We start from the raw sequence: 21,456 nt of genomic DNA, 5'->3' as shown, positions 1-21,456 counted from the left end.
AGAATTAAATAGTTTGTGGATCGTGCTGAATGGACAAGAAAGAATTCATAAAATAGCAACGATTAGTGGGGCGTTATGACTGTACGCAACTGTATATGCAGTTTTATTTAATATGCAAGAATAAATTGTAATCGTGATTGTGATAGCTACTTTTTATTTGTAGAATCGTGGAAAGCAAGAACCACTCCTCTTGCGCAAATTGGCCAAAAACAAACGTCGCCACGCATTATGTACATAGATTACATTTGGCTGGACTAATCTAGATTTCTTGCGACACAGTATTTTAAATTACAGAAATATCCATTCGTAATTGTTTCGGGCCTTCATTTTTCGCTGCTGTTTCATTCTCGATGTTGTACTCAGATCTTCAATTTTTCATAATTTAAATTGGCGTACGAAACGGCACATATCTCACTTACGATTGTTGTTGTCTGCGATCGTTTCCTCCGAACATGGCTTTCCTCTCGATTGTGAAACACGATCCTCCTTTTAATCTAAGGTTCGTTCTTGGAACAACATTTTTATCGCCACGTTGAACATGAAGCGACATCTTTTTGCCAGAAAAACATCGTTCAAACGTACGACTCACGCGATTATCTTTGCTTTTTAAAACTGTTCCTTTTCTTCGTTCTTTCAAGCTTAAAATGACATCTGTACTATCTGCGGCTAACACATTTCCATTAATAATTGCCCTGTTTTCCTTTTCATTCGGTGACAATATTGCTTTAAGTCGAATCTTCGCTTTTGGGAAATCATTTCTTCTGATTTTGTGTTAAATTTATAATTGAAATATAGGCTGTTCAATCTCGTTTCCTCTTCGATGTTATTCGACTGTTACGGAGAAACGCGCGCAAGTGTGACTTGCTCTCTCGACGTTTATTTATATTTACGAAAAGCAGTCTATGAACTATATTCTGTAGATGAACGTTTGAAAACGCGTCGACTCACGTAAGCGATTCGCGTGCAGTCCGATAGAGGCGCGTGACTAGTTCGCTGTAGATTCGTGAAACTAGTTAAATTGTCGATCGACACGATGTACAAGATAGGGGCGCGAAATTCAAACATTACGAGCACTTATTCCATGAAACAATTCGCTCTTGTATCCGGTGACTGATGTCCTGAATATATCGCGATAATCGAAAACATGTCTTTCGTTTTTATTGCCTGCCTTGGTTTCCTTCGCCTCGCTGAATCGACCCAGCTGTAACTTATCAGGCTAACGAAAACAAGAAAATACCTGAATCCCTGAAAGGCTGTATCGCGTCATTTTTAACGATCAACAAATGGATCTTCTCGAGAATATCCGTGACCGATTTTCACCAAAGCATACGAGAATCAGAACGAGCTGTTCGAGTGATGAAATTTAATTTAACCGGAGATTCATATAGTGTATTTAGAGTTTGTTACATAGCTATAACGATTCTGTGATTAGATTAATGTGTTGTAAGTAAAGTTTGGCTACTTTGGTAAGTTCTAAGTATTAGTTCTAAGTTCTTAGTATTTGTAGTAATATAATAAAATGGATCATATATAATTTGATAAAATAATATAGAACAAAGCTTGCACCTATTATTTCCTTATAAAATATATGACATAAAGAAACTTTTGGGATAATTTAATAGAATAATAATTACAAATTTTAATAATATCATTGAAAAGATAAAAATGCAACAATACTGTTCCGTCCGGTGACTCTTTACATCAATCAGAATCCATCCCTCGGTCGAGGCGGTCACTCACTGTGCGAATATAATTAGTCGGACCGTACTAAGGAACTGTAATGAACTAAGCATTTGCATTTTACCGTTAGGTTCCTTATTGGTTATAAAATATATTCAAGTCGAGACGTTCCTTATGGTTATTGTTTCATCAGGTAAAAGATGGGAAAGTCGGGTTTCCCCATGTTCAACGGTCATGCCTACCTGCAAGCGACCGATGGTAAGGCGACCAATACCCAACAATAGTTTTCCTTTGCAACAGCGACATTACCGTCATTCTCTGGTTCATCGTCCTTAGATCAGTCAACATTTCTTCATCCTTAAATCCTTAATCCTTAAAAATTCCATCCTTAAAAATTACGCACCGAGCATAACTGTCTATGTCTACAAATTGTCGGAATAAAGTGCATATTGTAACCCGTTACCTCAATGTTATAATCAGTTCAACCAACTCTATTATCCTAAACGAAATCGATTATTTCGTGGCGTCGATTGTCTAATCGTAACGGGAATTTACAACTCTCACTGGCGCGCTTCCTCGCGATCGCATCTCTCCGCGAACGGTCAAACAGATATTTAAGTATAAAATATATGTTACAGCTCTGATAAACTTCTCGTCAATACCAAAATTCCACATAATGAAAAAAATAAATTAAACTTTGTTAAACAACGGATAATAAATCAATTGCGATAAATGCTCCACTGGCGCTGTAGCCTTCTTCTACACTGAATCGATAACGTCGGATATGATACGAAAATGGCATAGCGGTTCAGGCAGGAGACTTTCAAAAGATAGCGTTAATGCCCTCTGCATTGACGAATGACGATGCTCTCTACTACAAATGATAAATTAACCTGTGACGATAAAGTGAATAACTGATCTTTCTTAAAAAATGAATTTTTTGTTATATTCATATTCCTATTTTTACTTAACCATTTATTTTAGTTTATACACCTTCGATCTCTTGGTGTATTGTTTATAAATTGCTTTCGATGTAACTTGCTTTGAATATATCAGTGATCATAACTCCAATTTATATATAATATCTTTATAACTTACACAATTAAAACGAAACGGAAAATGAGTTTGTTTAATCGATGTTCATATAAAATCAACAAAAAGTTGAAAATTGTGAAACTAAAAGGTTTTGTATCTTATAAATATATTCCTGCTTCCGAACAACGACAGTAATGTTAGCTAACATTTACAATAAACGTAATTGGGACACAATGATCTTATTTGTTATCTATTTGTCCCTCATGATGTATCGATGTAGCCTACAACCCATTATGTTAACACTATTTGACTCTTTTTGTGAGCAGTATAGCAGAGTCCAAACTACAAAAAGAATTACTAACACTATATATATACATTATCGATCAATTGTGTCTAATGCAACGACTTGCAAATAATCATTGTTCGACCGTTTGCGGAGAGACGCGATCGCGAGGAAACGCGCCAACAGGAGTCGTAAATTCCCGTTACGATTATATAACCGACGTCACGAAGTGATCGATCCCCTATTTCGTTTAGGATAATAGAAGTGGTTGAACTAATTATAACACTGGATTAACAAGTTACAATATACACTTTATTCCAACAATTTGTAGACATAGACAGTTATGCTCGGTGCGTAATTTTTAAGGATGGAATTTTTAAGGATTAAGGATTTAAGGATGAAGAAATGTTGATTGATCTAAGGACGATGAACCAGAGAATGACGGTAATGTCGCTGTCGCAAAGGAAAACTATTGTTGGGTATTGGTCGCCTTACCATCGGTCGCTTGCAGGTAGGCATGACCGTTGAACATGGGGAAACCCGACTTTCCCATCTTTTACCTGATGAAACAATAACCATAAGGAACGTCTCGACTTGAATATATTTTATGACGAATAAGGACCCTAACGGTAAAATGCAAATGTTTAGTTCATTACAGTTCCTTAGTACGGTCCGACTAATTATATTTGCACAGTGAGTGACCGCCTCGACCGAGGGATGAATTCTGGGTTATGAAAATATCACCGGACGTAACAATCTTGCCTGGTCAAAGAAAGTGCGTTTAAGAAATTATTATTCCATAACAAGAAATATAAATTATTTTTCAATTACTATTATATAAATTCGTTTCTTTGAGAGAAATAAGATATGTTTATGTAGAAAGAAATGTGAAATTCGAATGTTTGGAATGATCGTCTAGCTTCGTCATCCTCAGTCTTCAAAAAAAAAGCGAAAATACTCGAGCATACTAAAAATAAAACCCTCTCCCTCATTACGTCGTGGATTAGCAAGATTTTACGATCGTTTTACGACTACAATGCCAAACTTTGTAAATACAATTGTCAACACGAACGAACATCGAAAAGTACCCATACAATTTTGACTGTGTCGAATCAGCGTAGCGCTTTATAAACGACCTTGTACTTGACTCGCCTAATTTTGACTTATATTTAAAAAATAATTTCCAATTACTATTTTATACAATCATTCGATATGTAAAAAATATTAAATGTAAAAAAAGATGGCTTAAGCATGAAACGGAAGTTTTATAAATAAGAACGTTCTCTCAACTGGCTCATTAGCTCAGTTGGTTAGAGCGTCGTGCTAATAACGCGAAGGTCGCGGGTTCGATCCCCTCATGAGCCAAAATTTTTTTTCTTGTTAGCATTTTCATATTTTATACAAGAGCTGTTACTATTCGACCTATTTTGTCTTGTTTATCGTTTTAATTATTCGGTTAATATGTACCTATGCACGTTATCAGCACATGAAATATCACGTGGATTTCCTTTCCAAACCAATACGCAACGATAGTTATCGACTACGTTTAAAAGATACACGTAAAAGCGATTGAACAAATGTTATATCATCCTTATCACACCGATAAGCTAATCGTAAATCTTAAGTATTAGTACTCATGTGAAATTCACAAGCGTCCGTGAAGGCCAGCGACATTGATCAAGAGCTATCGAGTTGCTATCATTTGTCCAAATTCTATCTTAAATTGACGAAAAAGAAAGACAGCCAAACACAAGATTTATCGCAATGTTTATGATCAAAATAAATACGATAATAAATGATTCGTTAAAAATTCTTCATCTACAAAATTGATTCGACAAAACGCTTTAAGTTACATTCCTGGAAGATGTCCTTTCCTTCGGTGCGTTATTTGTCTGTGGATCGAATACAGTTAGCTGTGCCATATACAGTTGGTTGATGCAAAAAGTTGCAATATATGCGGCAAAATAAATTTCCACGATGAGCTATGGCAATTTCCAATGGTTCAGGATTGCACATTCCGCGACACGTAACCCTTCTTCATTGAAAGGGTGTCGACCGTAATGCGCCTGCCCTCCACCAATACATATATATACAGTACACGTATCCGTATGCAACTAAGAAAGCACTATACCAGTACATTCCTGGAACTTATCGATTTGGCCGCAAGCTGAGCTTTCTTTGGCCAAATCTGACGTCACAGACGGCAGCTGATAGGCAGAATTCAACTCTGCACGATTCCCATTGGTCGACGAGCCGGTATAAACGATGCCTTCACAGTAACCTGTTCCAGTTGTGTTGTTGTTCACTCACTGTACGCTTGGTAAGTACATTTCGCTCAGAGTTCCATTGTTTTTCATTACTCCAGCAATATTTATTTATCAATTTTTAAGAGGTTATTAATGTTGTCGTTTTTTTAGTGTTTTAAATAATTCATGAAAATTTTCGCGAATTTTGCAAAATTACTTAACCTTCGACGTAGTTTGCCAGGTGATTTGACCTATCGTTGGCGTTCCATTTTGTTCAAACATGATTCTAATCTTCATGATAAATATTCAAGACTCATATTTAATTCCTTTTATGTTAGTATTGTACTGACTGTAAAGTTCAAAAAAAGTATTCGCGTTAGTAAGACAATCACGAGTATATTGACAAAGTATTGTCAGTGTTCGTCGTTCTTAAATATTCTATCGAATAATAACGAAATCGATGGTCGCTTTGACGCAAAACCATCGAAAGAACTTGCTTTCGCTAAACTAGTTCCTAGGAAATTACAGTCGCAGTTATCAAACTCAATGGTCGTTTACATAATGCAAGAATGTACATTCGAAGGACAGGCGTTTCAAATTCCATTCGTTCGTTCCGATGCCAAGAGTAATACGAATTAAAATTTCAATCAATATGTCATTTAGACGGATATAGCCGATTCGTGTTTCTGCAGTCTGTAACTGCAATGCATATGCGCGAATAGTCAAAGGCCGGCAACATCGATTTGTCAAACTCCCACAGAACCACCTGCCACGAATTAGTGCATTTCCAGGAAAACTTTGCCAGACTCTTCGTTCAAAAATAACTTGCTACAAAGGAATTGTACAGTCGTCAACCAAGTGTACGATATTGCTACGTGAAAATGTTATTGCGCGTCATATTTGTTTGGGTGGTTCTTCGTGCAAAATAAAAATAATAATTATTAAATTGACGTTTCCTTTTCTATCAATTTTTATTTTATAACATTGAAAGAGTCGTAAATTGTGAATTATATTTTCTCTAAATAATTTTCGCCAAAGAAATTTCATTGATATAACATCATTAAAAATTAAAATATCCACGATTGTATAACTTCGTGTTTTCTTCGTATTCCATGATATTGTGACGCAAAAATATAAACATACTAATTGCAAGCTATTTTTCAGGAAAACTGGATTACAAATCATCATAGTAAAAAGTAAATCATTTTGTTCTGTACCAATTTTCTGCTGGTATTTATCGCTGAACGTCGAAAGAATACATAACTACAGTGACTGTGTTGACTTGATTGTGTACCAACGATTGCTATACCGCAACCGCGTTCGCGTCTAGGATAATCAATATACCTGCACCATTCCAGCAGCTGTATCCTCGTGCGCAAGGATATCTCGGTACTCCGCCTCTTCAAGGCTCGAAATCGTTAGAAAGGAAGATAGCGTACACGAGATAAATCTTGTTTACATACTTGTTTCACAATTTGCGCTTGTTTATCAAGTGATCGACCTAAGATCTCTACATAGGAGACCTTTTGAAATATGGACATTTAATTATTCAATAGCGCAAACAAAAACTATTTCAATTATCTCAACAAACATTTGCTTCGATACGTTACAAATTGTAATACGAATTAAAAGCTAATTGAAATTAATTGGTTTTATTCGATAATAAAAATCAGAAATACATTTCATTTGTTTAAGAAATTACACGTATATGTATATGTATATATATACATATATATGTAAGTATGGTATATGAAAAATATGGGTGCAGCAACGGGTGCAGGCGCATGGCCGAAGTTTACTATCGATCGCATTGTTTGCAAGCGTCTTGCATGGCCTTTCGACACAATAGGACGCGTCGATAGCTAGCACTGGCGATGGAGAAATCGTGGAACCGACCGAGTAGAAGGAATCGAAGTTCGTAATAGAAATCGGTGGCTGAAGGTTACGAGCGATTGCCAGAATTTATGATTTTAAATTTTAAATTACAAGACTCGTTGAAATTATTTCGATACCAAGACGATTTACTCTTCGACCTTCCTCCAGTAAAATTTACCTACGATAAAATCGATATTTAGCCTGGATTTTCCAATCGATCGCTTGGAGTTGAAAAATTGCTAATTAAACGAAACGTTGATTATATAAACGGAATAGATTATAGAAAGGAAATCGTACGAGAGGTTGAGGTCCTTGATATCGGACAAGAACGACGCGAATACGACGAGCAAAGTGCAGACGGGACCGAGTTCGACCTAACTCGAATCACAACTCGCGGACTTTGCCCCACGACTTGCCTCGGCAACGGTACACCTTTCGTTTTTTACCGCGTGGAAGTCTTAGGTCTGGCTACTCGCGAATAATCGGCAGAACAGAAAACCATCGCTTTGTTCGATCGTATGAGAACGTCGTGCACGATACCTGCGACAACGTTTCACTTTGGCAAAAATAGCCTCACGGTCGCAATAACGCGTTACAGATATAACTGGTTTCAACGTTGAAAACCACGATCGAGTAGAGTCGACTCTCGTTTCTTCCATCGAAGGAAACAAAAGCGCCCCAACGGCGCCACTTATCCTGAACAAACTATATATGTTTTATTCTAAACACAAGATCTGAAAGGTTATTAAACGAGACAAAGATTCGCGACTTGTTCGTGCATAGTCACGCTGGCCGTTTCCCAATAGTTTTCTAAGCCGTCTATTTTCGTGTCATTCGCTGCAAGTTACGTTTTGGCTGTCCACGCGCGAGAACAGTGTCATTGAGCGCGGAGTAACGTTACATAAAATTGAGTTGTGGGAAATTGACGTTGTCCGGATAATTATGACACAGGTGCACCGATAGGTTACGTTTACAGAGACTAAACAATCGGTTGTCCCAGTTGCCAAGTCACGACGCACTCGTCTGGGCCGTGTTTCGCGATATTTTATCGTGTTCGTATCCCGATAACGACGAATTACATATAGTTTCTCTGATGCGTCGATGTTCGTCGAACGATCGTAGTTCCACTCTGCTCGACCACTTTGTCGGCCATTGAACTTTTGTTATTTTCGTTAAACTCGTGGAGCAGCTAGGCGTCGATAGTCGATCGATAGTCGAATAAAGATAATTTAGATCGATATGTGTTGGCGAGCGACAAATTAACGAATTTCACGAGAGACTAACTTATCGACTGTTGTTTCTCCTTTGGTGTCTGTTACAGAAGAATAGTATGTATAAAGTACTTCACAATCAAGACATAAAACACGAGTGCTCGCGGTCAGGGGGACTGCACGCGTATCCTGATCATTTCAGGGAACCTAAAAAGCTCTACCTTTAAACCACAGCCGTTTAATAAATGATCATCTAAAGGTTCCTGTCCTCTGGTAGGACTTTGTATATAGTGTACATATCGCTTTTCTAACAGAGGATCTCGCTCAGATAAGCGGAGCAAGCTCGAAGGATCAAAGATACAGTCACGCGGTGATTGAAAGGAGTCGAAAGAATTTGAAAATTTGCACTACTCGAATCCCATACATTCGGCGCATTCATCAACCTAGACCGCACTGATCGGACTAAATAGCTAAAACGCGATAAAAGAGAAAATATTGGTGGAGAGAAAGAGAACGAAGAGAAGAAAGAGCAAGATGGAGCAACAAGCGTCGGACGAATTCCCTTTATGGATGAAATTACTCTCTGCAGGCACAGCAGCCTGTATCGCTGATTTAGCGACGTTTCCTTTGGACACCGCCAAAGTCAGAATGCAGGTAACTAAATACGTATCAATTTCCCACGTCACTATCAAATATTAAACGTTTCAACGAACCTTCTGTTACGTACCTTTTGTTAAAGCGTCCAGCTCGTTCTGTTTTGTTCTTGCGAACAGGACGAGTCAACGATCGTTGGCTCATAAAAATTAGGTAGTGCGCCGAGCGTAGTTTAATGAAAACCTATCTATCCGGTGATAGAAAACGTAAGTGATACCCGTACGATTTTTGTAGATTGCCGGAGAAAGTCGTCCTATTCGGTTGGCAACAGCGAACGGCTCCATGGCCGGGGTTCGAAATACACAGCCAGGATTATTGAGGACAGTAGGAAACATCATCAGAGTGGAAGGAGCAAGGTAGGTTATTCACGATCCTATCCGTAACTTAAGACGAACAAGGGGTAGGTAAAAGCCTGATTACGATTACGATATTGATATAAGTATTAAATATCGTTAGAGTATATACGATTCTTCCGATTCGAATCAAAGTTTATACACGCCGGGCGATTCTCTACGCCCGCTCCAATGACTATTTGATCGCTTAATTACTTAAACTTAAAAAAGAAAAAAAAAAAAAGAAAAAGAGAAAAAAAATTTCCGTACTGGCTGATCGTAGGAGCTGTTCGTTCGAGTAACTTGATGCTATCGTTGAATTAGTAGACCGCACATTAACTCTCTCTCTAAAATAGCTTCTTGGCATTCCATGACTCCAGAATATTTCCAATTCTCTGCACATGGCCCCGCGATTCGATTGCTCTTCCGATCTCGTTCTTTGCTAACTACCGACTCGATCGACGCCGTCGTCGTTGTCGTGCACTTTGCAGATTTCATTAGTATCATAGTAAATGCGTCGTATTATCGTGCGATCCTCTACGATCGTACAGCGTTCGATTCGATGTACTCGATGAGAGACAAGTGAACGAGAAAAGTAGAGAAAAGTGCGACGTTGCGCGCTATGAATCATAGAATTCGAATTTCCAAGCGCATCGACAACGACGAACGGGGATCGAAATAACGTAATGGAAGTAACGAAATCGCGATTATACAAGTTTAACTAACCGCTGATGCACTGGCATTTTACTCCTCAGTTATCTTTGCTTATTTCTAACGCTAATTGGGTTACGCTTGTTTCTTTTTTTCTTTTCTACGTAATTTTTATCTTATCGAGCACCATTGACTGTTCCTTGAACTGACGATCGAACGCTAGATAAAGTACTTGAAATATTGTAATTGTGTTTAATAGACAAAAGAACGCGTCCATGGTGCTCCCTTTTATCACTTTATTTATTTTCTCTTTCGAGCACGAAATGCCTTTCATGATTTTTGTACGAAAACAACAATAAAGAAGGATTTTCATTTATTCGCATAAATAGCGACAATTGTTCCATTATATTCTAAATAGTCGATAAGCATGCTATTACAGTAATACTGGTAATAATCGTTCTTTAATGGCGTAAGTTCGATACAAAGGAAGGCATCGCGTGACCACTTTAAACTGCCCAGCTATGCGAATATATTTTTCTTTTCTTATCTTTTATTCTTATTTTTATCTGCTTTCATTTCTTTTGCCTTTGCTCAGCCGCAGTTTTTCCTTTTTCAACGATTTTTGAAAAAAAAAAAAAAAAAAAAAAAAACTGAGCGGCGCCTCGCATGGTTGCGCTTCCACCGCGAATACGATTTGTCATAACCGTGTCCAGCTCTCTCAGCGCAAGCTCTCTCCCGGTTCTTTTAGCTGATCTTTTCTCTCGTGCTCCTCAAATGTTATTCGTGAGAGACTCTATTGGCTTCCCTTCGCGTGTTTCTTAAAGATTTTAACTCTAAAAAGACCAGCCTGGTCATTTCGACCCACTACATAAATCAACAAAAATTACTGTCTTCGCTGTCAAGTATAATCGTTCTATTGTTTATTTTCTTCAGAAAAATAAACATCTTTTGCGTGTTTTCTTTCTTTAAAATAACAACAGCGATTCCTTTTGAAATAAGAATTTGCTAAGAGGGAACATTAGAAATAGGAAACTCTGGTATTTCTAGTGTTGTTACCGCGATACAAAAATCAATCTTGTTCTTTGTTTATTGAAGAAACAAGGAAAAGAGAGAGAGAGAGAGAGACGTATCAAAACGAAGAATTCGAGCATTTTAAAGTGAATTTAATCGAAGGGAAGCAAATTAGAGAAAGAGAGAGCGAGAGAGAGAGAGAGAAAAAAGAAATCGAGAAAAGTAAATATATAATAAATACAAACTTGTAAAAATAAAAGCAGAAAAGAAATAAAAATAAAAAAAAAATATGACCCTGGGCTACGTTTGAGGGTAAATTGTGAGGGCGGTGAGCTTGAGCGAGGGTGGTTACAGGAGCCTGTACGGAGGTCTGTCCGCGGGACTCCAGAGACAGATGTGTTTCGCCAGCATACGGTTGGGCCTCTACGACATCGTGAAGTCAATCTACGCTGGAATCATCGACGGTACATCCAACAAACTCCTAACTTTTTGATTACGTAATCCTCCTATATGATATATAATCGAGTAGACACGCGAGCAGCGTGCGAACATACGCTGCGCACGTGCTCCATCTCTCTGTTACACGAGCAGAGTAACACACGCGTAAGTAACGGCTGATTGGTCGATAATCAGCCACCATCGGCTGCCTCGTGCTTTTTCTAAGAGATTATACAAGACAAAACGAGATAATACATATATATATACATATACATATATGATAATAATAATAAGCTGTAGCAATGTACCATATAGACTTAGCCAGATTTTAATCGCTGACCGCGAATCGAAATTTACAGCGCCTCGGACGTGACGCTGTTTCGTTTACGTTTCCTTTTTACTTTTTTTTTTTTTTGTTTTTTTTCATAATTGAATCCATTGAATATCGAGTCTAGTTCCATCGCTGATCCACGTCGTTTCCATGACCGAAAGTTAACTATCGAAAGGGAAGTATAAGAGAAAGAAGAAAGAAGATTTAAAGATAATGGCTGGAGGAATCGCTGCCTCGGATTGTCGTTTGTATTTTCCTTCTGTGCAAATTGGATCACTCGTGAAATAATTTACTAAATACTTTACTAAATCTGTACCCTCCAATTATCGCGAAACGATCGATTCCTGTATCAAAATTATTCTACAATTATCGAACGTTATTTCTTTTTCTTTCATGTTTTTTTTTTTTTTTTCGAGATTGGAGATTTGAAAAGAGATATTTAAAAAATGCACAGTTTGATCTCGTGACCATTATATACGATTTTACCGTGTGTATTTTTGGAATTCTTTTTTGAAGTTTCTATCTGTCGCGTGTAAACCAACTTATATATTTATCGATAGAAAAGAGGAGCATGTATGTTTTGGATATTTTTCATGTGTATATGCGTCGATATTCGCGGAATTTTCATCTTGACTACTATTTCTATTTGAAACTAATCTTTCCTTAATGATAAAATACCTCGATTAGAAGCCGAACGGTCGTAGCGGGAATTTCGAGTTTCGTCTTTGCTCTTCATCGTCGCATGTTGTAAACGTTTCCTTGCGTAACTTATCGACGTCACTGTAACCTTTTTCACGGATCAATTTTCCAATTTACTCGCATCAAGAGATTTGCTAGAACCGTGTAAATCAATGGCACAAGGTACTCGCGATCAACAACACCTTTCTATCGATGTATGTATAGATATCATTGCCGAGAATAGTCCTGGTAATTAGAGTAAATTAAAAAAATAAGTTTAAACTAAATATAATCTTCGGTAGCTATTCGTAGTTGATCTCGAGTATCTGCCTCGAACATCTCGCGTCAATAATCGTCGCGATTCTTGTCGCAACATATTGTACTCCCGTTAACAAATATAAATCGTGGTAATCGTTGAGAAAAAAAGACCTCGTAACGTTCGAAAATTATCATTTAGAAGAGTTTACTGTAACGTGAATATAATCAATGAGCTAATAAACGTGCTGTACCGCGCAGAGCGCGATCTGTCCCACCCTGCATCCTACTTTTTTCGATCTAAAGCCGTGACACAGAACGTAAATAACGTACTCGAAACAATCCAGACACCGACACCGAACCTGGACTGCCTTTTCACTGTACTTTTTTGTCTTGGCAGGTAATAACAGGAGCGGATCGAAGAGTATTTCCGTACGAATCGCCGCTGGAATGACGACAGGCGCCATGGCGGTGATCCTTGCTCAACCGACCGATGTCGTCAAGGTCCGCTTTCAGGCTAGAGATATTGGACAACCGGCGAGATACAGCTCAACCCTGCAAGCATACCGGAATATTGCTGTCGAAGAAGGAAGGCGGGGTCTTTGGAAAGGTACCACCAGTACTTGTATTACAAGCCCATACCGTTTACACGCAGAAATATGATCCTCTTGCTTCGGGCGAGAGTACAGATCCGTCGCAAATTGCCGAGCTTCTGGAAAATCACCGTTCAATCTTTATAAATCTTGAACCCTTTGCCTTGTAATTTCGTGTCACACTGGTCCTACGAATTACGTTATAAAGATTGTATTTACAGCGAAATTTATCTCTCCAAGAAGGGAAGGTTCTCTAAGAACGAGTCACAGTGGCTACAAAGAGCAAATGCAAATCATGATAAAATACGCCTCGTTGGAAAATGAGAGTATGCGCCGAACCCCTATTGTAGCCACTGTGTACGTAGTTTATTATAGCCACTACCCTTTAATCTGATCTACGCAACTCCACCGAGCCTCTAATCCGTACAAAGTATAATAGGTATTCTCACAAGCAGACTCGATCGAAACGGGAATCGTTTGGAATTATTAAACGTAATCCTTTAATACGATCGTATTAGAGTCTAAACGGAAGATCCGAAGCCTATTTGCAATACTGTACTATTATCGTAAGAGAATTAAGAATCGACTCGGCCGAATTTAACCACGTTTTCATGTTTAGGAACCATACCCAACATCTCGAGGAACGCGATCGTGAACGTGGCGGAGATCGTCTGCTATGACATCATCAAGGAGTTCATCTTGGAGCGCAATTACCTGCGCGATGGAATCCCTTGTCATATAACGGCCGCCGTGGCGGCAGGATTGTGCACCACCTTGGCTGCTAGTCCTGTAGACGTGGTGAAGACTCGCTACATGAACAGCGCTCCTGGCGAATACAAAGGCGTGAAGGATTGCGCTGTTCGTATGTTGATGAAGGAAGGTCCATCCGCGTTCTACAAAGGCTTCACGCCCAGCTTCACGCGTTTAGTGTCCTGGAACATCGTTCTATGGATCACTTACGAGCAGTTCAAGATCTACGCGAAGAAGATGAACGACAATCAGTGAGGAGCACCATAGCTGTCGCGTTCTACGTGCTCGATCGACCGATGTATCCGTCGATTCACAAGATATACACATACGAGCCGTGTTTTAATCAACTGCAGCTTCATAGTCTGTATTTCGATCATGTAGCTTAGAGATGGGAGGATGTATTATCGTATATTGGTTAGATTTGGTCGTTTCGAATAGAACTTATTACCTGCCGTCGTTTGCAGGTACACTTACTAATATCGATGCGTGCATACATACGTATAAGTTTCTCTCTAGGTACCTTAGATAATGTATGTTATTGATTTATTGAAAGTTACAATTATTTACTTTCTATCGATCGTTGGAATTGCCGGGTTTTTTTCGATGAATTCGATAACGCTTAATCGCCTGTCTGTAGAGGACAGTTTCTATCGCTAGCTTTTCTACCTAATGCGTATTCGTATGTAACAACTACTTGGAAAAGATTCTTGCCTATGCATACGTAGGGGGTGTGTTTACGATGGAAAAGCTGTTACGCTGTGCTCTTTCGTAGGGTATAATCGTTAGCACGATGACACATATTAGACTTTCTTTCTCTTTACTAAAGGAGGTTAAGTGTAAGAAAATTTAAGACGCGATTTTGTTAATCTTACCGATAGCTTCGTTTGCAAACGACGACAGCCAATTCTCCCATCTATCGTTGTATTTTCACTTTTCTTTCCGTAGATAAGACCGCGCGTGCACTCCACATCGACATTTGATCAAATTGAAATCAACTCAAGTTGGCGATTTGACAAAACGGAGAAAACTTGTCCGTCCAAAATTATTTATAAAGTAATTCGAATACCATGCGTATTGCAATTGGTCTATCTTGATTCAATTAATTCTAAACAAGAAAAAATGCTTGGAATGCTGATTTTTCGACAAAATTTCGTCTTTCAACGAAGTGCACGTACGATCAAAATCTTAGAAATCTCTCAATAATCCATAACGAAACATTTTTGGCTACGTAAGTCAGCTTTAGAGACAGTAGAGCAATAGAGAAAAAAGAAATTACTCCCTTTCCTTGCCCCCGATGAATACTAGTATAAAATCGCGCGCATTGCGATACGCCAGGCAGACAATAAGATATCAAAATTGGTTTTAACGCGTTTGCGACGTCTGTTAACGAAAGCTACACACACGCGCATACATACGTAAAATGATTATTCGACTGATTTCCGTTTCTAGACTCCGATTAATTCTTCGAGGCACGAATTAAACAGAGATCCTTCGCTAATATTTATCTATGTAATTGTAATTCGTTCTTCTAACATTTGCGTTATGCGGGATAATTTGTCGCAATCGTTGCTAGATATTTAAAGAAAAGAGTAGGGGCGGATAATTTGCAATCTCATTTGGGGTCAATTAATATTATACAGGGCACAATTTTTATCGAATTTCGATCGACGACTTGTAGTCTATTTTAAAGGCTATGTTATCATCTATCGATGTACGTTTCACATTAAAAAGCAATTCTTATCTTATTAATTCCGACTGTCTCATCCATCTACATCTTTTTTTCTATCCTTTTTTTTTCTCTTTCTTTGTTTCTCGTCTTTTTCAATTCACATTTATTAACAAGCCTAATTAGCCAACGATGAAACTTGTTTCTTGTTTTCACTTTATCCGTAAGGATCGATCGTCTTTTTAACGTCGCATCGATCTTCGTGAAATCCGTAACTGTAGCTCGAGTACCGTACAGTATTAGTTGTTATTGTTACACTTGAATCTCGATCGATATCAATTAGACCAGTTCGTTGCAATGAAATCATTTGATGAAACTTTCGATTGATCGACATTTCTCTTTGTACTGTATTACTGTGTGTAACGAGAAATTTTACTGCCCTTGTATCGTGTAAAAGAAGCTGCAGAGTAGAAAGAACATGTCCAACGTAAAGCATTTACCGATTTCAAGAAGAACGTATTATTGTCTGTATCGTATATGTACTTTATTAACTTTGTGAGTGTCTTTAATTCTTGACAATGTAAGATTGTCACAAACGAACGCCGCTTCATGAAGTTTTTTGCGTATGGAATGTTCTATCGTAGTAGGCACACTTCTTTCAAAACATACAAAAAGCCGAGCGGAGATACGAATTGAATCAGTTGTAGAATTCAACGCCTAGATGCCCGATTAATGTTAAATTGATATGGTTCTATAACTTCGATGTGGTAGGTCGCAGCAAGCCAAATTATCTTTTATCACGCCCAACAGAATTAACACAAAACGAATCGACTGAATATTTCTACCACAAATTTGGATTTCACAAACAACTGTACGAAATAGAAAAACCTGTCTCTATTAATCATTCGTTACGATTCGACGGTTTTCTGCGCTCTCAATTCTTTTCTATCGCAGAAATAATTCGCAGCTTTTCCACTTGGTTTCTCTACTTTTTTTTTTACTCTCTATACGATTCGATTCGTTGCACGCGCGTCCCACCGATCGAGCTTCGATCTCACGCAAAGCACTGTCGACGGCAACGTCTTTCGCCGCGTTGGAAAAATACACTGTTAGCCACTTTTTGTCTTGGCGCTTTCCGCAATTACTAGATTTGTCTAGTCTACATTGTGGTATACTTTTAAGCACCGATCACGCAGTATGTATCGCTTGTAAGCAGCTTGTATTAAAGGTTGAGCAATACGAACTCCAGAGGCCCGAATTTGGCAAACTTCGTGCGAACATGCGTAGCGATATATGCGATTAACGACCTTGTAGAAGACTGAATCGATTAATTAAGGATTAGTGTAAAATACGAGTAAGAATGGGAGGATTTTCAGATGCTTGCGAGTTTCGGGTGAATACTTTTTAGCGAAATATTTACCGTATTATAAGTAAGCTTTATTTTCTATGATCACAATCGATAAAGTATCACGTACAATTAATGTAAACAGCGAGGTACAGCACGAAAAGAAAATGGACTTTGCCTTGTAGAACACTCGCTTGATTTTTCGCTTAACTAAATCAGTTTGTGGGCGTTTTTGTTCGTAAGAAAAAGGACAATTCGCTTCGATGATTTGTCGTCTTTGAAATGAATTCGAGTCGCTTCTCCGTAGATCCGCTTTAAGTCTTCTACCGAATTGGTTGCTCGTGACGTTGATCTCTCGAAATTCCTCGTTCACTCGATTTCTGACGTTTAATCGTTTGCTTTAGCGAACGAAGTTCTCAAATTCTGGTTAAGCGAACGTACTTTCGGTATCGGTGATGTTTAAGATGCTCAAATTTAATAGAAGTTTCAATTTACAAATGGCGACGCGTTCATTTTCGAGATTGTATACATTAAAACGGGGCTTCAGTTTCTAGATAGGATCTCCGTAGAAATAGCTTGACATTTGTTACGAGTTTAAATAAAAATTCTTCAAAGTGTACAGAATCTTTCCCCGGTGTTCTTGCTTCTTTTATTCGGCAACAAGGAAACCCGCGCAACTTCCCGATCGATGAACGAAGAAACACCGATCGTCGATAATCCCTGTCGATTCCATGAAATTCGAAATTTCGAAATATTCCTAAGTTTCAAAATCGGACTCGTCCGATTCGCAACTGGACGAAATCTCATCCTCCATGCATCCTGATTCCTCGGGAATGCCTTCTCCCATGGGGATCCTAGAGAATAAAAAGAGACGTCTTGACGCAAACATGAAACAATGATATTTAAAGAAACAATTCGTTATCGTGTTAATTAACGTTAGTAAATCGATCAGGCAAGATTTAATTCGTTAAAGCGCAGATGTTAGTAACACGGAGAATAAATATCTTAGTACAACGATTAATCGACGTTAATCGTGCGAACGAAATTTCTATTATACACGAATCTTGCCTCGGATCGTCTACTCGATCGTTCGTTACGCGATCGCAGCGATGTGATGCACCGCAGTCTTATCCTGAATACATTTAGGGGCAACCTTTCTGGATTTCCGCAAAATGCATTTTCGCGGACAACAGTCTTCCACCAATGACCTGCGTTCAGAAATCCTTCTCATTATCCTCCTCGTCTTTCTACTAAACTCTCCTACCATTAAACTTCCTACCGTCAAACCTTAATTTTTGTCTCTGCCAACTTACTTCTCGACGCTCCAATCCTCGGCGCAGTCCTTCATCATCGACAGAGCCTGACAGAAATCTTGGCCGATCGCCTTCAAGTGTTTGGTATCTAGATGCAAGCCTGCCAACGTCCCTTGGTCACATCCGCAGAAGCTGCTCTCCATGGTGTAGCTTCTATAGAAAATGAAAGAAAATCAAGTGGTTGTTTTGGCAAGGTAAATCGGTAACGGTCTGCGCGTATACCTCGAAACACCTAACTGCCGCCATATGGCTACCCTAGCCGTGGACTCCTTGTTCCTTTCGACCTTGAACGAGCACAGTGGCAACGCGAACGCCGGAGATATCCTTTGCATGAGGTGCGGCAACATCTGAAACGCGTATCGCGAGAATAGTCCGAGTCACACGAGAGCACTCGCTATCTCGTTTTTCCTCATTTCCAGCGACATTTTAACTCAAAATGAACTGTCACGCGATCCTGCAGATTTAACGAGATCGACGAATAAAGGTAAAAAGTTGGATCACGTTCGTACAAACTAGTCGCAGCTGAACCTATATTTCCATGCACTGTATCTAAAATTGGAACACGAACGGAATCGATGTACCGATCCTGTTCGCTGTAAATTACATCGGGCGAAACTCGTTTCGCGCTGATATTTCCCCTCTCGCTAGCTTCAAAACTGCTCCGCTCGTAAATTCACTTCGATAGATCGCGCTAGATTACCGTTCGTACTTCTCGGTGCATGTAACCCGTACAGTATCTAAAAATAATACCCTAGTCTTCGTTCCTCTTTCGTCCCCTTACCAAATACTGCGCCGGCTGGTCCGGTTTCGCCCTGTCCGCGGCGCTCCAAGAACCCGACCTTGAGCAACCGAACAGAAACACGTTCTTCCTCCGTGAATGGCCGTGATAGTCGACGAAAACATAGGGAGGTCTTTGCAGCACCCTCGTGCAGTACTCCATCAGGCCCTTCGTGTGATAGATCACCGGATGCAGTACCCGGTTCGGATTGCTCCATCGTCTGTTCAAGTCTTCGTTCGTCAGCCCGTAGCGATTACTATAATCAATCGAAAATACACTCTTCCACGAGTTCTTCGCCCACCTTTCAAATAAATAAATAAATAAATACTATCATCGATCGTTGTCGTTGTTGTTGTTGTTATATCGTGCACGAATAACGTCGAAAATATCGAGATCGCACGGTTTATTTTTAAGCTAGCAAACGAATTAGTCGATGTAAATCGAATAAACGTCTATTTATAACGCGGAAGAAATTTCTAAGAAGCACGGTTTTAGAATTTCCTGTCAGTTTGCACGTCGATGGTGCACGTCGGACCGAGAAGAAGGAGAAGGGCTGTTGTCAGAGATCGTCTTCATTTAAGGATTCAGCCGCGGTTAGAAGGACGTTTCCGGCGGCCGGAAGTCGGGCCGGAGGAAGTGACGCCTCCGCGTCGCGCATAGCTAATAGTGGGGTTATACGGTGGACCCTTGGCTTTACACAACCGAGACCGCCATTTCGCTTTTACCTGTCATCCTGAGATTGTTTCAAGATGTACACGATACTAGGTACTTGGAATACCAAACGCGTTTCGTCATCTTAACGAGACGCGTCTAGATCTTTCTCGCGCGCTAAAACTCTGTAAAATGTCGATATTTATTTAAATTGGTGATGTAACTAGCTTGAGATGAAAATACAAGTTTCTTCCAATAATTGCTAATTATTCGTTTCACGATCTCGACGCTAACCAACCGCCCTTCCAAGAACCTGAACCTCCGTAAGAAGCGTAATACCATCGGAGGAACATCGACTGGCGATAGAAATAATTAGCAGGTACCGGTCACCATTACGAGAAGTCGCTCACCGTGGGATTAACAATCGCTACACGCGTACCCACGGACAGGAATCTTCGACCGTTCTTCCGATCGAGACATCGACCACGTAATACAAACATTAGCAATTTGACGCCTCGTAATCGCTTCCGGTCTTTAAGGTAGTACAGACGCACGTGACACGGACGCAAGATAACCACGTAACGATCGATATCTGGCATCGAGGCAGATGGCGGCGAATAATAAGAATAATGGACGAGCGGTGACGATGCACCTGCGGGATGATGTACGCGAAGACACGTTCCGTCGTCATCGTCCTCGTCCTCGTCGTCTTTGTCTTTGTCTTCGTGGTCGTGGTCGTGGTGTCGAGGACGTTCACCGTCGAGAACATTCGCAGAAATCGTCGAAAAACAACAGTCATCGGAGATAATAGATTTCGTCCGGCGTGGAACGAGATGGAACGGGAAAGGGTAGAGCGAAAAAGAGACACGTCCGACGAAAAAACCGGCAAGAATTACTCTCGGACGTGTATTAAAATGAAATCATCACCGACGAACTTCAGCGACCATGTAACTCGTTCGTCGTTAAAAACACGCAACTCTAATGGCTCTCGATTTCCTTGATTCCGTTATCCTCGGCTCTATTTCGAGGAAGTGGAATTAGAAGAAGAGGTAACACGGCCATTAACCGAACGCTTCTTTCTTCCATTTCTTCGGTCGCGATAACGATTACAAACACGTCATTTTTATTCTTTTTTCTTTTCTTTTTTTCTTTTTTTCCTTTTTTTTTTCTCGTCGATTGTAAATCAACCGCTGCCACGTTAATTTATTATAATCATAAGCAGCGACTTCCTGGTAATTATAAATACCTATTCTATCGAGCGAAGAAAACGATTTCACGATGGGACAACGACGAATGTACTTATGTATGAACAATTGAACGGCACAATTGGCGAATGAAATGGCGCGCGGTGGCGGCAATGTGCGACCGACAATGAAGCAATTGTACAACGAACTTCTTCGCAGTTTTATTAGCCGACCGATGTAATGGCCAACATCAGTCTGTCCGTGCTAGCAAGCGATGTCAATGACTTGAACGGAGGAGCCTTGACCGCGAACTTCTCTCACCTTCTCAGAGATCCTGTACAAATTACACTTAACCGGCCACTCGTCTCGAACTGGCTGCGCGCATGAGATTTTCAAAGGTACCGCCGTCAGCTTCGTACACCTGGACCCGTAAAAATATCGATGAATTACCCGCTCGTTGGATTACGATTAACGAGCACCGATCGCGCGATTTATC

The 21,456-nt window shown here is 39.6% G+C and overlaps 2 protein-coding genes and 1 non-coding gene across 9 annotated transcripts in view; 2 read left to right on the top strand and 1 right to left on the bottom strand.

Moving 5' to 3' along the window:
* Positions 1–4,289: 4,289 nt before the first annotated feature.
* Positions 4,290–4,363, top strand: Trnai-aau. The gene has a single exon. It is a non-coding gene; the product is annotated as a tRNA-Ile (tRNA).
* Positions 4,364–5,188: 825 nt separating this feature from the next.
* On the top strand, positions 5,189–15,772 carry LOC117240527 (mitochondrial uncoupling protein 2-like). 2 transcript variants are annotated; one of them, XM_033506542.1, is made up of 6 exons: positions 5,189–5,318; positions 8,441–8,984; positions 9,219–9,340; positions 11,333–11,442; positions 13,081–13,290; positions 13,893–15,772. In XM_033506542.1, the coding sequence occupies exons 2-6, from the start codon at positions 8,865–8,867 to the stop codon at positions 14,276–14,278; spliced, it is 948 nt and encodes a 315-aa protein (XP_033362433.1). In that variant the 5' UTR covers positions 5,189–5,318; positions 8,441–8,864; the 3' UTR covers positions 14,279–15,772. The 2 variants fall into 2 exon arrangements, with proteins under 2 accessions (XP_033362433.1, XP_033362442.1); XM_033506551.1 differs by lacking the exon at positions 5,189–5,318 and adding an exon at positions 7,410–7,545.
* Positions 15,773–17,104: 1,332 nt separating this feature from the next.
* The window catches only part of LOC117240483 (cytosolic carboxypeptidase 1-like), a 30,702-nt gene continuing 26,350 nt past the window's right edge, over positions 17,105–21,456 (bottom strand). For 4 of the 6 annotated variants that reach the window (XM_033506509.1, XM_033506516.1, XM_033506510.1 and 1 more), the window contains 5 exons: positions 19,129–19,381; positions 18,570–18,694; positions 18,348–18,500; positions 18,103–18,257; positions 17,105–17,888 (listed from right to left, as the gene is read on the bottom strand). In XM_033506509.1, the coding sequence (XP_033362400.1) occupies positions 18,128–18,257; positions 18,348–18,500; positions 18,570–18,694; positions 19,129–19,381 (661 nt within the window). In that variant the 3' untranslated portion in view covers positions 17,105–17,888; positions 18,103–18,127. The remainder of the gene's footprint in view (positions 17,889–18,102; positions 18,258–18,347; positions 18,501–18,569; positions 18,695–19,128; positions 19,382–21,456) is intronic. The other 2 variants (XM_033506514.1, XM_033506521.1) reach the window with 2 other exon arrangements.

This window comes from Bombus vosnesenskii, unplaced genomic scaffold (assembly GCF_011952255.1).
Source record: "Bombus vosnesenskii isolate JDL3184/JDL3185 unplaced genomic scaffold, Bvos_JDL3184-5_v1.1 scf7180000013264, whole genome shotgun sequence".
Classification (NCBI taxonomy): Eukaryota; Metazoa; Arthropoda; class Insecta; order Hymenoptera; family Apidae; genus Bombus; species Bombus vosnesenskii.
Note: the sequence above shows the minus strand (reverse complement) of the source record. Positions and strands in the feature narration are given on the sequence as shown.